The 18,383-nt window shown below is 35.2% G+C and overlaps 1 protein-coding gene across 1 annotated transcript in view; it reads left to right on the forward strand.

The window, feature by feature from the left end:
- The window catches only part of Plekhh2 (pleckstrin homology, MyTH4 and FERM domain containing H2), a 97,339-nt gene that overhangs the window by 20,227 nt on the left and 58,729 nt on the right, over positions 1-18,383 (forward strand). Inside the window, exons 3-6 of the mRNA XM_010611492.2 lie at positions 9,880-10,029; positions 11,056-11,139; positions 11,860-11,941; positions 17,627-17,812. Coding sequence (XP_010609794.1) covers positions 9,880-10,029; positions 11,056-11,139; positions 11,860-11,941; positions 17,627-17,812 — 502 coding nt within the window. The remainder of the gene's footprint in view (positions 1-9,879; positions 10,030-11,055; positions 11,140-11,859; positions 11,942-17,626; positions 17,813-18,383) is intronic.

Below are 18,383 nucleotides of genomic sequence, written 5' to 3' on the forward strand. Positions count from 1 at the left end.
TCCCACTTTCCCTACACCTTTAGCCCTTTTTTTCCCATTTCACAATGTCAGTTATCTCATTAGGATCTTATGTACTATTATAGTTTTTCACACCAGAGAAACTGCTCGGTATTTACACATGTGTGACTTATTTATTTCACTTAGGAGTATATCCTCAATATGTATCCATTTTCCTATGAATGAATCTAAAAATTAACTATTTTTAAAATGAATAATTCACAGTGCTATACAACCACCATCTCTAATTCCAGAATATTCCCATCATCCCAGAAGGAAACCCTGTGCCCATTAAGTGTGTCCCATTTCCCTGCTCTTCCCCCAGCCAAGGCTTGACAGCCACTAGTGTCTTTTCTGTGTCTATAAATCTTCCATTCTGGGTATTTCTTACTGATGGATTCATATAATTTGTGACCTTTTGTTTCTGGCTTCTTTAATTTGCAGAATATTTTTGAGATTTATTCATGTTGTTGCAGCAGGTAAATCACAATTTGTTTATCCATTCATTTATTGATGGAGATTTGGGTTTTTCCACATTTTAACTATTGCTATGAGTGCTGCCATGAGCAGGCATGTACATGCATCTGTTCATGTATGTATGTATGTATGTATGTACTTATTTATTGGTACCAGGGATTGAAATTGGGACCTTGTGCTTGCGAAGCAGGCAGCAGAAACACTGAGTTAAATCCCCAGCCTCTCACGTACCTGTTTTTAATTCTTTTAACTATGTTCCAATTTTCTTGTTTTGGTTTTGGTTTGTTTTTTGAGACAGAGTCTTGCTATGTAGTTAGGCTGGTCTTGAACTAACCTAGGCTGTCCTCCAACTTGTGGTGATCCTCCTGCCTCAGCCTCCCAAATGCTGGGATTATGTCCATGTGCCATCATGCTCAGCTTTTTTTTTTCTTTGTTTTGATTTTTATTTTTTAAAATTTTTATTGTTTTTGGTACCAGGGATTGAACTCGAGCCCTTGTGCTTGCAAGGCAGGTGACAGAACCACTGAGCTAAATCCCCAGCCCCTTTTTCCTTGTTTTTAATAGTTGATTTGTCCAAATCAGGACCTGAAGTAGATTGACACATTTCATTTGATTCTTAAAGGCTTTAATTATAGAGTCTTACCCTTTCTTCCATTCTTCCTGCTTAACTTTCTTTCTTTTTTTTCCTTTCAATTTATTTGTTGAAAAAGTCAGTTTTATTTGTCCTATCAAGCTTTCTATATTCGAGATTTTCCTGCTTGCATTCCTGTGATGTTAACATGTTAAGCTTTTTTTTTTCTGTTTCTTACTGTTTTGTTTTGTTTTGTTTTTTCTCTCCCTAGACTATTTCTTGGGTGTTACTATATACTTTTTCAGGAGGCATATAATTTATTACCTTTTTTAATGTTTATATTAGTAGCCATTGATGATCTTTCTTTGATCAGTTATTACTTTAGGGAGGTAATTATTTTTTAATAAATTTTATTTTTAGGGTAGTTTTGTATATATAGCAGAAATTACACAGTTCTCATATGCCCTCTCCCTGTCATACACACAATCTAGCTTGCCCCATTGTCATTGGCTCATACCAAGGTGATACATTTGTTTACATTAGGGTTCACTCTGTGTTTTTACATCCTATAGGTCTTGACAAATGTGTAATGATATTTATCTACTGCTGTGTTATCATATGGAACAGTCCCAATGCCCTAAAATTCTTTTGTGTTCAACCTGGTCATTTTTTTCCTGCTCCTAAATGTCTGGGACCCACTGCTCCTTTTACTGTGTCCATGGGCAGAAGCCTTTCCCAAAGCGTTATATACTTAGACTCATACAGTAAATAATCTGTTTATAGTGCCATTTTTCTCACTTAGTAATATGCATTAAAGTCCCTCCATGAATTTTCATGACTTGATAGCTCATTTCCATTTATTTCTGAAAAAAGATTCTATTTATGATATACCACAATTTATGGTTATTACTTTTCCAAATCAAGATATAATATATAGAGCCATAAAATTCATTAAACTTGAATATATAATATATTCATATGTATATATGTATATATTTTCCACTAGATCAAGATGTGGAATATTTTATTTCCCCAGAAGATTCTCTCATGCTTCTCACATCTTTAGTTTGGTTGTTTTTTGTGAATATAATCGTTGGTGTCCTGGCTTCTTTTGCTCAACATTATGTCTATGAAATTCATCCACATTGATGTGTGAGTATCAGTAATTTTTTTTATTGCTGAGTGGTATTTAACTGTGACCATACCTCAGTTTTTGTCCGTTCATGTAGCTCATGTTCAGTTTTGGATTCTTATGAATAAAGCTAAGGAAATATAGTTACATTTTGGTGGATATGTGTTCTTCTTTCTCTTGGGTATACACTTAGGGGCAGAATTGCTGGGTCACAGGTTGGCAGATATTTACTTTAGCAGATGTTAGCAAATAGTTTCCCAATGTGGATATACTAGATTGTATTCCTAGTGGCTAACAGGGGTGGAATATTACTTTTAATCCCAATATGTCAACATCATTGGATTAAGAAATGCATACTGCTCGGTGTTTCCAGGTGGTCAGACCAGCATGACCTCGGGTACTGTACCTTCCTCTTCTTCTCTGGCACTATTCTTCTACTCTGCTTCCTGTCCTCCATGAACTAAGCAGCCTTGCTCCACCATGCCCTTTCACCATGATGTCTCTGCCATGGAGCATGCTGACCATATATTAAATCTCCTGAAACCATGAGCCAAATAAACCTTTCTTCCCTCAATTGTTAGTATTGGGTATTCTGTCTCAGTGATGGGAAAGCTAACTGATATACTAGCAGTATATGAGAATTCCAGTTGCTCCATCTACTTGGCAACACTTGCTGCTCTTTTTAATTTGAGCCATTCTGGCCATGTTAATGTTGAGAAGATCCCAAGACAAATTCTTCTCGTTGACTTAACAGATATGTGTATGCAAAACATACCATTTCCATAATTCAATTATATCTTGACAAGAATTTAGCTTCTGGTATGTAATAATGCTCCCTGCCTAGAAAAATAAATAGGTTTTTCTTAGTGCAAAATGCCTGATTGAGTCTACCAAAATAAGAGAAAGTGAATGTAGAATATAGCAGGGGAAGCCAATCTAAGCTAGTTCTAAATGCTCCCCATAAAACTGGACAAGGCAAATTTCAAGTTTAATTCTAACCCAGCTCTTCTTCAGAGTTCTTGGAGTACATTTGCTCCAGTTTGCCTGTGATGGTGTTCTAAACACATAAAATTAAAGGCCAATGTTTGAAGAGAGTAGCTTACTTTTTCTTTCTCCATTTTTTTCTCTTTTTTTGAGTGAGAGGAATGAGGAGGGATATGGGACCAAAGATTGGCAAGGTAAAGTCTATACAAAGAAAAATAACAATGAATGTATGTTTCTCTGTCTTGGAGATAGACTTAAATTTTGTACTGAGTTTAAATCCCAAGTCTACAACTTATTTAAATGAAAAAGTTTCTTAATTTGAGTCTCAATTTTGTCACTTATTAAAAAAGCTAATATTGACAAGGCCAATAGCCATGTACTGTGCAGAGGTTTATAACACTGTGATTAAAAACAGATGCTGAGGCCAAACTGCCTCAATATCTGTTCAATATCTGCTTCCCTGTCTTATTACACATTTGACTTGGACCGTATCTATCTGTAAAATTTGATATAATCTAATGCCTATCTCATAGGATTTTGTGGAAACTGAATAGGTAGCTATGAGTAAAGTACTTGAAATATTTCATAGCACATACGAGTGCCATGTAAGTGTTAGCTATTATGAAGCTAGAAGCTAATTTAAGTAAAGTGCTTGGCAATTCAGTCAGCCCTCATTAAATGATGGTCATGATAGAAATACTACTAGTAATAGTGAGGACCTATGTTATTCCTGTTTTAATATTCTTTAGCTGAGAGTAGCAAGTAGTGATAACCCCGCTTATACTATAACAAGGCAATAATTAATGGTAAAATCATAAGGTTACTTAAATTCTAGGAAAACACCCATAGCACTTTCTGTCATTCTACATCAGAGGCTTATCTTTTTCTGTAATGATGGCATGACTCATATATGTATATTCCCATTGAAACACTGTGCCCATGTTTGTAAATTTGTCGCTCTGTCTCCCTCTCTTCCTTTTCCTTCCTGACTTTGGCATGTCCTACTGGCATCTGTACCTCTTTCCATAACTGATTCTGTTTGTCCCTCTGTGTGTTCTACACTATCCTGTCCTTCCCTTTTCTCTTTTAATTACTTGCAGGAAAAAGAAAAGAAAGAAATTGAGGGCAGCTTAATTCTTAATTTTATATGTGACAAATTTGTTTCTGAAAATTAAACTAGTCATTCTTATTTGTGATTTTTAATTAATTTCCCCCTTCAGATCTATACCACTAGGAATTTTTTTTTAAGTTTCCATTCTCAATGCAAGGGAATCAAACCATGGCAATCTGTGTCCATCAGGGTTCATCCACTGGCCTTGGTAAGTTTAATAGGAAGAACTACTTGAGTCGTCCTTTGAAGCTATCAGTATAAAAGTCATTTAATTCAAGGTGCTACCTTTTTCAGCAAAAACATACCATGACTGGTTATTTTATATTTACTACTTTAAATTTAAATGAGGGAGATAGAAAAAGAGAATCACAGATCACTTATTAGAGTTTCTATAAGCTACTAAAATCTATACATTTCTCTTTGTCAAAACACTTTAAATTTATCAAGACCTATTTTTTATAGCTCAGAAGATTTTTTTTCATATAAATACCTCAAAATGGATCTAACACTTGACTGGAAATACAAAAAGAGATAAAATGTATTCTCATTCATTGATTATGTCATCCTTTTGGCCTTTTTGTGAATTAGAGTAACTGAATCCCTTGCTATCCTTAACAATTTCTGTGGGATTGTGGCCTATGGTGATGTTTATGTTACTTAAATTCATCTTGTCTCTTCTCATTGAACCATATCATAAGACTTAAACTATATTTATGTTAGCCAAAAGGGAATGTTTCACCCCTAAAAGTAGAAATCAATTCAACTCTATACTTTACCTTATATATTAGAGAAGAATAAATCTTGGTGACCTTTTTATTTAATATCAAGGCATTTTTATTGTTGTTTGCAAGTTTTGAAAGTAGTGTGTACAAATCAACTGAATACTACTTATGAGTATTCTTGTGTGATAGAAAAACAGCAAACAGCACTTCTGTGAAGTGCTGACATTCAAGATTCATTGTCAAATATACTATCAGGTACATTACATTATATATAGATATCCCAAAATACTACACTGATTTCCCACGTAGGAGTGTATGTTTTCATTCTGTCCTTTGGGGCTCAATCCCTTGCCTATATTTGATTCAGGGCTGATAGGAGCTGTATTTAAAGTTCCCTCTGACCATTCTATTATGTGGATTAATCGGCCTTTTGATAAAGTTATCTCTGTATTGGAGGCATTTTTGGTCCTTAATAAATTCTTACTGTTCCATCATCCTAACTTACAGGACCTTGTAATGCTTTGCTATGTCATGTCTACTGTTCATTATGTAGAAAACAAATTTATTTACTGCTTTTACTTTTTACCTTCAGCAAGACTGAGCCTACTTTAGAGTACCATACCAAAATAATTGTGTGTAAAATGTGATTAGAATGATTGATTGAATTGCAGTACATCTTAAGTAACTGAAAAATAGGGTTCAAAATACAGTTCTCTTAACAATTCCTTCTTCATTTTATTTGAGAACAATTAGGAACCCTTACTGTGCCAGTGGAGTTACATAGAAATTGATACTCTCAGCCGGGCGTGGTGGCGCACGCCTGTAATCCCAGCTCTCAGGAGGCTGAGGCAGGATAGCTGTGAGTGCGAGACCAGCCTGGGCTACGTAGTGAGTTCCAGGTCGGTTTCAACTACATAGTGAGACCCTGACTCAAAAAAACAAAACAAAACAAAAAAGAAAAAGATACTCTCAATCCCCATGTAAAAATATAGTCACAAGGGCTTGGGGTATAGCTTGGTGCTTGCCTAGTATGTGTGAGATATTGGATTCGATCCCCAGCACCACACACAAAAAAAGGAGAGTTCAGTCACACCTTTATTTACTTATAGTGGGGGAGGGAGGGATGAGGTGAGAAATGCGAAGAAGGAAATAGCAACACGTCTAATTACATGGGAGTAATATTTTCAGCTCTTTCTTTTCCAGGATGGGGAGGGTAATGGGAAACAGTGCTGGAAGCTGTGGTGGGGGTCCCAAAACTATTCTCAGATTCAGTGATTTGTTAGAACAATTCATAGGACCAGAAAAGCTGGCCCTTGGTTATGGCTTTTTACAGCAGATTAAATTCGACCAAAAAAGGGGCCAGAAGAACCCAAGTACACGATTCTGTTTGCTCTTTTGAAGTAGAGTTGCACAAGGATGCACTTAATCCTCCCATCATGATATGAGGCATTGCCAAATGCAGAAGTTTATCTGAGCCTTGGTGTCCAGGATTTTTTTTTTTTTTTTTTTTTTTTTTGTACTGGGGATCAAACTCAGGACTCTGTGTTTGCAAGGCAGGTGCCAGTACCACCGGCTAAATCCCCAGCCCAATGTCCAGGAGTTTTTGTTTTTGTTTTTTTGTTTGTTTGTTTGTTTTGTTTTTGGTACGTGGGATTGAACTCAGGCCCTTGAGCTTGCAGGGCAGGCACCAGAACCACTGAGCTAAATCCTCATCCCTCCAGGAGATTTATTGGGAGTCAGTCATGTGAAACTGGAGCACTCATATGTCTGAACTTAGTTATAATCTCTACCCTTCCCGTGTCTTTGCTTTCTACCAGAGGTCAAACTACTACCGTGTAGATCAGGAACCCATGTGAACAAAACTAGGCATTCTCTACCATGCATATTGTTAAATTTAACTTTCTGATGTCCCCAAAGACTTCAGGTATACAAAAGCTATTCTTATCAGTCAGGGTATTCCAAGAACTCAGAAGTTGTCTCCTAAAAGTCCACTGAGGGCCAATCTTTTCTTTGGAATGTGCAGGATCTGAGCATCTAAAGTCTAACCATTCACCATCGTTAACCATTTGGTGAACAAAAATTTGGGAATCTCAGGATTAAGAAGTTTTGGAGGAAATGGCTAGGGAATGTGTTCAGTGGATGCAAGCAGAGACTTGCTTAGAAGTACAGGAGAAAAATAGCCTAAAAACATGGCGTATTCTACACTGGAGGGTGTCCATGTATAGATAATTGCAAGAGTTTATCTAAACTAATTTGAATTCATAGGTGTTTATTTTTGTTCAGTCTATGTGTAGCTAAAATTTTGTATGATTCACATTAAGTGAATGTGAACTAGGCTATTTTCCGTGTGCTTGTGGGTAGGATATTTTTAAAGGCTATTTGTTTTTCTTTGCTGTGAGCTTCTTAGCTTTTCTGTAGCACTCTTATTCCTACTGTTTACCAAGGAAGGTTGGTGAATCCTTGGACACTTGATCATAACAGCACCAGATGTTATGTAGTCACCTGTGACTACTTTGTGATCTCTTTTTCTAAGAGGTTTTGCACACTTGCCAATATTTTTGTTGCTCAGGAAAGTTGTTTAACTAAAAGTGGTAGTCAGATTTACATTCTCAGTTGAAAAGATGTATCCAAGGAGCTTTGTAGCATTCATTCATAAAATGAAAGTTGAACGTGTTTTTCAGAGTAGAAGAATAGTTCCAAATCATAGTAGTACAGGACTACAGAATCTTCTTAATTAATAACAGGACAATTTTACGTGGAAATCAAATGCTGGTAGGGTAGCTTGTTCTGAATTAATAAAAGAAGACCATAGAATGAAGGTCTGTTAAGGCTTGTTTCTATTCTCATTCATTTGCTTATGCTTTTCTTTTACTCTAGGTAATAGAACATCTGCTCAGAGTAGAAGTACCATTGTGAGCTTGGGCTCTGTTGTCTCTGCTTCCACAGCTATTGAATAATCTTGTGTGTAAATGGAAATGCCACCTTAAGATTGAACCTTAGTATTTCTTGCCCAGCTCTCTATCCCATTTGTGCTATTTTTCGTAACATCTCTGACACACAACTGATTTTGATGTGGATCTTTTCATTCAGATCATGCTGAAAGCTCATTGTATTATGTTAAAGAATCTAAATCTAAAATAAATGAAATGTAGCTGGGCATGGTGGCAAATGCCTGTAATCCCAGCACTCAGGAGGCAGGAGGATTGCTGTGAGTTTGAGACCAGCCTGGGCTACATAGTGAGTTCCAGGTCAGTCTCAATAGTGAGACCCTGTCTCAAAAATAAATAAATAAATGAATAAATAAATAAATAAATAAATAAATGAAATTTTCATTTGAATAGTGGAATGGTTTTTTTCTTACTTTTTGATCTGCTTTTATTTGCATAGTTTTAGCCATGTAGGTACTATGTAAGTAGAGCAGTTTTGGCATCTCAGCTGAATTTACATTTATATGTTTATACAGTGAACCCACAGAAAAAAACCTGGTGTTCATGGTTAAAAATAATAAAACTGAACCAACCTTTATACCTTCTTTCTGACACTTCTCATTAGTCAAATGTTTGGAACTTTCAGGATTCACTTTGATTTTTCAAAAACTTTTTAATAATTTATAATTTTTCATTTTAATGGTCCTCTCTAATTTTTCAAATGCTTTCATATTATTTTCATCTTTAGGCCCATAATCTAAGCCATTGCTGAAATTACATTCTTGTCTATTTGGAGTATATAGAATAAACTTTTTAATACTGTATACAGTCCCCAATAGTTTTCTTTCTTACTATCAGTAACACCTCTCCTATTTAGACTATCTTGTAGAATCTCTGGTGAGGCTTCTAGTCCACTAGACTATCTACAATCAAGGACCAGGTTTGTGATTCACAGAAAGATTAAAAGGTGGTGGCAGTAAAATCTAAACTTCACTCTGAATTGAATAGACATATAATCAAGGTAGGTCAGCAAAAACAATTTGCAGATAAGCCCTTCTAAGATTTCATATGCTTGAAAGTGTCTGGCAGAAGATACAAACAGAGCCAATCTATCTTATTACTCTTATCAGTTGTGTAATGTACTGCATGATGTTTACATGCCTGCTATATTTGTTATCTGTCTTTCCCCATAGGATGTAATTTCTATGCAGATAGAGATTTTTGAATCTTTTTTATTCACTGATGTCTTCCCAGGATGTGGCATAGTCTTGGTGCTTGGCAAGCACTCAGTGAATATTTGTTAAGTGACAGAATTAATGAGCTATCCTTGAATGCATTCTACCTATATCTAGATGCTCGTTCTGGGTTGTTTGTTTGTTTGTTTGTTTTGGTACCAGAGATCAAACTTGGGTCCTTGTGCTTGCGAGGCAGGTGCTGGAACCACTGAGCTAAATCTCCGGTCTGTTTTCTGTTTTATTTTTATGGTTCTGGCATTTAGGGCTTTGAATCTCTTTTGTTTCCCTTTTCCTTTTTACTGTGTGTTTCTTTTTCATCTAAATTCAATTTTTCCTCCAAATATATTATTATACCAAGACATCTGGTTTGAATCTTGTCTCACCACTCACTTCTTTATTTCACATCACTACCTTGTTTAAAATATGAAAAAAGGAGGGCTAGAACTTTCTGTTTCTTTACAAATACTACATATTATGGTTGCTGTGGTAAATGTGTATGTTACTTTATATGATAGTAGGTTTGGTAATCTCTTATGTCCCTTTATGTGCCTCAAAGTTAATACCACCTGGCAAAATAGTCTTCAGACTTTATAATTATTAAACACACTAATCTTTAACATTTTCTTTTTTAGGAATCTATATAAAGTACAACTCTAAGCTATTTTTAATAGTATGATAAATTTAGTATGGACACAATTTTAATATGTTATCCTCTGAATTTAGGTACAAGTTATGGAAGAGAAATTAAAAGCAGCTAACATTCAAACCAGTGAATCAGAAATGAGGTTATATAAAAAATGTCAAGATCTGGAGTCTCTCATACAGGAAAAAGATGACATCATTCAGAGGTTGGAACTGCAACTTCAAGAGCAGGTTAGGAAAAATTTAATCATCAAAGTCTTTCAAGTATGTGCACTCATTTGTGCATAATCACAAAGATTAAAAAAGAGAGAGCCTCAATTCCTAAAATTGGAAAAGGATCCTGACTTATCTAGTCAACTTACAGAGCTTCATCACATGTATTGGTGAGAGGTGCATGTAAAACAGCATTCACTTTCAGTCCAGGATGATTCCAGGCAGTGAAACGCTTTTCTGTTGTGACACTGCTTCTTAACATTCAGACTGTAGAATTCAAATGTAGCCTTTAAGTTGGAAACATTCAGTTGACCAGCAGACATTAATGTCTGTAAAATTTTGCAACCAAATCTTTGCTTCATATTGGAAATGTTTATAGGACATTTATATCTGACATAAACGTTTCTGCTTATAAGTGTATTCATTGTTTTATGCTGCTTTATTGAAATCCAGTAGAATATTTAATTTTAAATTTTATTACAAAAATTGCATTATGCTTATTTACTTAAGTAGTTAACATCATTTCAATATGAGCACTCTGAAATTTTGCTAGATATACTTTGTTGTTTTCAACATTAAAAAAAAAGTCCCTGTGGATTAGTGTTTGTTTACATCAGTGGTTTTCTGCTTTCTGCCACTTCCAGCCCCTACCCATTATAATTTTTATGTTAGTCACATTCTCAGTCATTTGTGACCATAACCAGATTTCAAGGTTGGTAAATGGAGCTGGAGTTTCTCAATGTTGATTTTTCCTGGATTTTTAAAAACTACTGTTTAGGAGAGAAACTAGCCATATTCCAAGCAATTCTTATTCTTCTCTCCCTAATCTGGTTGACCCTATCCTGTTTCAGAAATGGTTTATTGATGATATAGCCATTGATTTGATTTCAGTGTATGATTGTTGAGGTGCGGGGAGAGAAGCGGTTGACAAACTAGCGATACTTGCATATGCCTTTTTGGGTTCTTATTGTATTTGCTTTAATAGAATGTAAATTTCTAGATCATTGACACATTTGAATAAACAAACTGCTAATGTTATTTCAGAAACAAATAAGAATACAGGAAGCTAAAATAATAGAAGAGAAAGCAGCTAAGATCAAAGAATGGATAACTATAAAATTGAATGAGGTATTTATTGTTATATATTTCCCTTTTCTATATCTTTTATTTCTTTTGACTAGACAAGTCATCAGAATATACAATAATGCTGAGAGAAATCAAAAATTCTTCTTGGTTTGTGGTGCAGCTCTCTTTTAGCTTATTTTTTGTTTGTTTGTTTGATTTTTGTAGTACCAGGGATCGAACTCGGGTCCCTGCACTTGCGAGGCAGGCTGCAGAACCACTGAGCTGAATCCCCAGCCCTATTGATGCTGTCTTTTAGTAAACTTGGGATAGGTAGCTTTTGTTTTAATATCCATTGTATTTCTAAAAAACCTTGACAGACTCATGATGGTCAGTGTAAATAGCCTCATTCTAATTAGTTAATATTAGTTCTAATTAGTTAATTTCAAATAATTAGAGCATACCTGTATATTTCATAAAATTAATGTGCTCAGTATTTAAAAAGCAAGGATTAAATGCTGAAATACTGTGATTTAAAATATTTTCACAGTGAAAAAAGCATGAGGTGAAAACATTTTAAAATCCTAGTTCTGGAAAAATAAGTATTAATGCCATGATTATTTAGGTTCATAGCATATGCTGATAAATTCATCTATTTTCTTGTAATTTTAAAAATTTTACTTGCATATAGAATAATGACACATTAACATTTTGTAACAATTATCATTTGTTAGTACATTTTAGAATAGTATCCCTATATAAAAGAATATCACTGTGTTCTTTTAGCTAGAATTGGAAAATCAGAGTCTTCGTTTGATCAACCAAAAGCAAACTGAAGAGATAAGAACAATACAGTCAAAATTACAAGGTACAAATTTTGCATTTAAGATAACTTAGCTGGATTTATTTGGCTGTGTAGGATTTTACAATTTGTTTTTGGTGTTTTAAAGACTTAATTATGAAAATCGTATAAGAAATTATTGCCACCAAATAAAAGAGAACAATTAATAAATCAGAATCCTACATCCAAGTGAATATTGGGCCTGAAAGAGGAAGACAAAAGGAGGTAGGACTGATGATGTAGAGTTTTAACGAAGTAGCCATTACTCAAATCAGAAAAACATGACCAGATATTTATTTGGCCTCTTTCCATTCTAAAAGACATTCCATTTGCCCCATTTTTTTAGAACCATACTAAGTCCCAAAGCCAAAAATTTTTTTTTTTTTTTTGTACCTGGGATCGAACTCCAGTCGTTGCACTTGCAAGGCAGGCACCAGAACCACTGAGCTAAATCCCTGGCCCTTTCAAAGCCAAATTTTTAAAAAATACTGTATAGTGCTGTTTAGCCCAGGTGAGGGATCATGGGCAATTGGTACCAATCTCTATTTGTGATGCCATTTTGATCTTTTCCTGCAACATAGTGCTACTTCTTCCTTTTTTACTCAAAAAATACAGAGGGCCTTATCAAACCAGATAGTAGGTTTAGAAGTCTTTGAAGTATGTATATCAAAAGTCTAAAGAGGTTTGAACTTTGGCCACAGAAAGAAAATAGACCTGTTAGGTGGGGACCAGGGAATCATGCATGTGGTACAGTTATAGCTGCATTGAGGACTTTGGAGAAAGCTCCTTGACTTCACATACTCTGACCACATCACTGAAGTTGGCATTCTCTGAGGGCAACTGTGGAGCACTTCTATGTGTTACAGTGAACCAGTGATTTATGAACTCAATTTGTTCACAAGGGCTGGTTATAACTTAAATTTGGTTGTAAGTCAATACTATTTTTCCCATAAGAAATAATGGAAATACCCATAATGCATTCCAAAGCTCCCAAAGTACCCCATAAATAACCTCTTCATAATAAAAAGGTTGTATAATGTGTGTAATTTACCAGAAACACCAATAATTTTCCTAGTGTATTTACCAAACAAACATGTGAATAGTTTATAAAATGTGCCTAGTTTACCAGAAACAACAATTCTCATACTGCACTCACCATTCAAGTTGACATCTTTGGCTTCCAGGAAGGGAAGATGAAATTATTGTTTGAAAGGAGAGTCCTCTTCCATAAGAACATCGGGAATCTGGTTCTCTGGTGTCCTTTCTCTCCTTGGTAGTCTGAAGCCCAGTAGGACCTACTTCTGGCTCATTAGGTCTCAACCTTTTCAGAACTAAAAACTTGACTAAGGTTGTCTGTTTCTGTCTTTACTTCAAAACTGTTCTGTAGTATGATGTGACATTGTCATTAAGCAAGATAATGCAACAGTTGGCTCTTTTTCTGTCTGGGTGGTCTTCTCTACAATTGTTTTTAGCTCTGTCCATTTTTTCAGAATTTTCTTTATTTCAGAAGAAGAACTTTGCTGCACTGATTGTTGATACTCCCCCTCTTCTTCAGAAAGCTCCTTAGCTTCCATTCTCTGTTGCTCAGTCAGAAGTTGCTGAAGTTCCTCTGTGGGCAGTTCCTCTGAGTGTTCCTTCACCAGTTCCTCAACATCACCACTGCAAGCCTGTGGACCCTGTTATAGTAACAGTGGCCAGAGGTTCACTTGAAGGCTCAGACTTCTCTACACAGCCTTCAAAATCTCTCTCCTGTATAATTTTAGGTCATACTTTCTTCCAGGCAGATTTCAGTGTCTGTAGAGAGACATTGGCCCAGGATTTCTCAAATAACCCCAAACAAGAAAGGATGTTGTAATGTTCCTTCCACAACTCTTTACGGATTAAATCTGTAGCTGAGACCATCTGGAAGTGCTTCAGGAATAGTCCTCAATATATAGATTCTTAAAGTTAGCTGGCCCATAGGCTGCAGTAGAGGAGTTGTATTAGGTGGGAGGAACTTGACAGAGAGCCATAGGAATTCTTCATCCAATTCTTCTTGCAAATCTTGTGGGTGAACAGGAGCATTGTCCATGATGGAGAGCCTTGAGTGGTAAACCTTTGTCCTCTAGATATTTCTTATCGGTAGGAGAGAAAGCCTCCCTAATCCACTCAAGAAAAAGCACTCTTGTTACCCAGGCTTCTGTCTTAGATCTCCTCTTTACCACAGTCTATTCTTCATAACTTTGTATTTTCTGAACATTCTAGGGGTCTCAGAGTGATAAAATAAGGCAGGATTTGTCTTGTGGTTACCACTCACATTGGTATGTAGCAGTAAGGTTAGCCATTTGTTCACAAGGTTGTGGCCTGCATTTTCTTCTCTTCCTGTGTAATGTATGTTCTCCTGGGCATTTTCTTCCATAAAAGGCCAGTTTCATCACATTTGAAAATTTGATGAAAGCAAAAGCTGTTTCTCTGTGTTATCATTTTGAAGTAGTGTATGTAATATTCAGCAGCCCTTTTATCAGCACTGGCTGCTTCACCATGCCTAGTTAAAATATGAACCCCAGGTCTTGCTTTAAAATTGTGAAGCCACCCCTTACTGTTACAAAATATTTTGCCATTATCACTTGTTGATGGATTATTCTTTACAATATCTGCATTTATAGCCCTAGCTTTTTCACAAATTATAGACTTAGATAGCTATAACCTGCAATCTCTGCCTTTTGTTTATCCAAACTAGAAATGGCCTTTCTACATTGTCTAACACTGTTGATCATGACTTAAACTAGTTTGAATAACACCTTTAGCAGCACTAGCTTCCTTATACAAATATTTTCTCTGTAAGATCATCAAAATGGATTTCGACTTGCTATACATTTTAGCAAGGTCAGTCATGAATTTCACTCTCATATTTCTCCACAATTTCCTTCTTTTTTATTGTGGTTGCTTTCTTTATTTTACCTTCCTCCCTTAGCTTCTTTTCTAGCTTTTTTGGAGCCATCTTGTAGCAGTAACCATAGTGATTATATAAAGCACTGACTGAAATCACATCCACAAGCACACACATTTGGGCTCAGACTGACACATATGCTTACATATACTTTTCTGACATCGTGACTCTTTGTTTAGAACCACACAAGTGGCTGGCATTTGGGTTATAACTCAATACTTTGGTCATAAGTTAAAACTGTATTCCATTTGTAACCCAAATTGTTCATATGTGAAGCAGGTGGTAACTTGAGGCTTCACTGTACTATGACTAAGTTGGTAGTTAGCTGTCAAATATCAGAACACAGCTCACTTATGGATCACCAATATTCTAATCCTTTTCCCATTTGGGTTTTCTGGATAAGGATTTGAATCCTGCCAAGTGGGAGTGTCCACTGATAATTCATCAATAATTCCAGAATATCAAGAGTAGGACACTTACTGCTGGGAATGGTGACACATGCCTGTATTCCGAGCATTCAGGATGATTGCTGCTAGTCTGAAGCCAGCCTGTGCTACAATAGTAAGTTCAAGGCCAACCTGAACTACATAGTGAGACCCTGTCTCTAAATAAATAAATAAAAATTAAAAGCACACTTCCACGGTTCTTTATAACTTTTGACTACCTACAAATCTTAAATCAAAAAGGCATATTTATCACTCTTATATGTGACTATTAAGTGCTTGAAATATAACTAGTGCAACTGAAGAACTAGATTTTAAATTTCACCTAACTTGAATTGATTGAAATTTAAATAGCCATATGTTGCTAGTGGCCCTATTGGACAGCAGAGTTGGCTATCAGTGAATAACCTGACAAGAGAAATACTAATTTGAATGTTTAGCTTCAGGTGTATTTGTTTTTTAAAAAATGAGTTACGTTATTTTCAACTTTTGCTTTCTATTGTGGTTTTCGACAGTGATTGAAATTCTTACAGCCTGAATATTTTGAGCATAATTTTATGATATGAATAAATTATTTACATTTTCCAATGCATTAAGATTACTTCTTTTTTAACTTCAAAGCCTAAGGATGAGTGGTATAACTCTCCTTTGATAGAGATGTTTTTAGTACATGTTCTGGTGTACATCAGGTTGAAGAGCTAAATCCAGAAGGATGTATGTATTACTCATGCTTAATGGACACATGACCCAGTATAGAGACATTTAAACTTCGTTTAACAACAGAGCCTTTACATTTTTATCTGGAGAATCTGAATAGATAAGGCAGGTGCTAAGCAGTGTTGGGTGACAGGTCCAGACTTCTGCACACTTAACTTTAATCATGCCTCTTGTTCCTTTTGGCACATTTCCATGAAGCCCTGGGATGTCACCAAATGCATTGGAAAAATACTGGTATGGTTGGAATAACATGGGCTTTGAAGTCAACTTTAATGCCTTACTACCTAATAATGGTTTATCTCCAGAACATTTTTACAGCAGTAAACTTGCGGCAATAGTACATCCTGATTTCATGCAGCAGTATATATAATTGTTGATTATAGGACATTTTGTCTACTGCATATTAATACTTACTTGCTATCACTTCCTCTACCTGTATGATGGAAAATAGATGCTCCATAGTTGATCTGGAGTTCTATATTTAGGATTAAAATTTCAGGGCTTTGTGACATTAATACTCATTAAAATAGGTTGAATGTACTATAAAAAGATTTTTATATCTTCTGGTATTCTTGGTTTGCAATTCTGGTCTTCATTGGCAGCCTCTTAGTTTTATAGAGTAAAAGGTGTTGATCCTTGGAAACTAGGTTTGGACTAGTACTTATTAGTAAATAATAAAAAAATACAGCAATCTTTTTCTGAATATTTTTAATCTGTACTTATGTTCTATTCAGTTATCAGTTGCTGCTTAACCCTTTGGTGCTCTCGAAAAGTTAAGAATTTCCTTGGAAACTTTGTTATGCTTTTGATCTTATAAGCAGCCATGTTAAGATTCCTAGACATAAATTAATGATTAGGTGCTGGCCTACCCAATTGCTCCAATAGCTATCTAAATTTTGTGCTCCTCTTTTTTTCTTAAAGAAGTGATTAAAGTTCTCTATATTGTGGTCACCAAAAACAACCCCCATTTCTGAAAACTAGGATAAACAAAAGTCATCACAGTGATCATGTGATACCCCAGTGGTGATCTAGGTTCTCTTTGGTTGTGTTAGTAACCAGTTCCTCAGGCCCCTTTTCCTCACAGTTAGTGGTGTTTTCACACTAATTTTAATCAATGCTTACTTGATATTTAGCAGTACTTGACTTTTTAAGAAGCTGTAACTCTCTGGTTATTTAAAACAGGCTTTTAATCTTGAATTTTTGTTTGAGAACTACTACTCAAAATGATTAGATGTTTTTCTCCCTAAATTCAAATATCTTTTATATTTTTTACATTAAGTTTATTGGGACATTTAAGGTAAACCATACAGTTACATTCATCACTGGGATCTTGTACCTTTACATGACGTATATTGGTTCTTATTTTTCCCCATTCCCCTGCCCTTCCTTTGCTGCATTCACCCTCAAATATATTTTAAACATTCCAAATATATGTAACAGATTTTAAGCATAGACTTATAAAGCTCAACATGGAGACTTCCATGTTACTGTATATAAAAATGAATTTCAGGTGTTTTGTTGTTTTGGTGTAGAGATTTGTTCACATGATTATATGCTTTGGTTCTATGTTTTTAAAATTTCTATAAAGGAATGAAGTATTAATTATGATTAATGACCTTGCAGAAGTTCAAGGGAAGAAGTTGTCTGCTGTTTCTACACCAAAGCTTTCAGAAGGGCAGCGCCTGAGCAGTTTGACATTTGGGTGCTTTTCATCTCGAGCAAGAAGTCCTTCTCAAATCATAAAATATGAGGAAATAAGCAAATTATCACCTAAAGAACCTGAATTCACCAAAGGAAAAGACATAGAAGGTATTTACCATATCGATTTACTTGGGCATTTTTTAAAAGGGAAAAGTCATTTGCTAAGATTAACCCAAATATAGCTTAATTTTTTTGCTAACAACTGGTTCTTAATGAGAACATATCTAAAGAGCAATATCTAGTTATTTTGAACATCATATATCTAATTCTTTTGTGTCTTCTGAGGGTTTTTGCCAGTGATGCAAGCTGCTTTTCCCATCTTAATACTTTTTCCTGCAGCAGGTGAAATAATTAATACTTTTTCCTGCAGCAGGTGAAATAGTTGAAATTTTAAAATTTACAATTCTACAATTGTGTTAGCTGAGTTTTAGATTAGAGCTATGCATTTCTATTCATTATTTTTGAGAAATTTAAAATAATCTAACATTAATCATGAAATTAATTCTTTTTAGAAAACTTATAAAGAAATTATCACTGGGGATAATTTAGTAACTGCTTTGAATTTCCCTTGGTTGCTTTAAAGAGGTAAATGTTTGCCTAGATTTAGGCCCTGGTCCTGTGTGCAGATTTCTACTATCCCCCAACTTTTTTTCCTCAGTTTTACAACTTTCTCTAAATT

The sequence above is a fragment of the Fukomys damarensis genome, unplaced genomic scaffold (genome assembly GCF_012274545.1).
Source record: "Fukomys damarensis isolate Sample0158 unplaced genomic scaffold, DMR_v1.0_HiC HiC_scaffold_2, whole genome shotgun sequence".
Taxonomy (NCBI): Eukaryota; Metazoa; Chordata; class Mammalia; order Rodentia; family Bathyergidae; genus Fukomys; species Fukomys damarensis.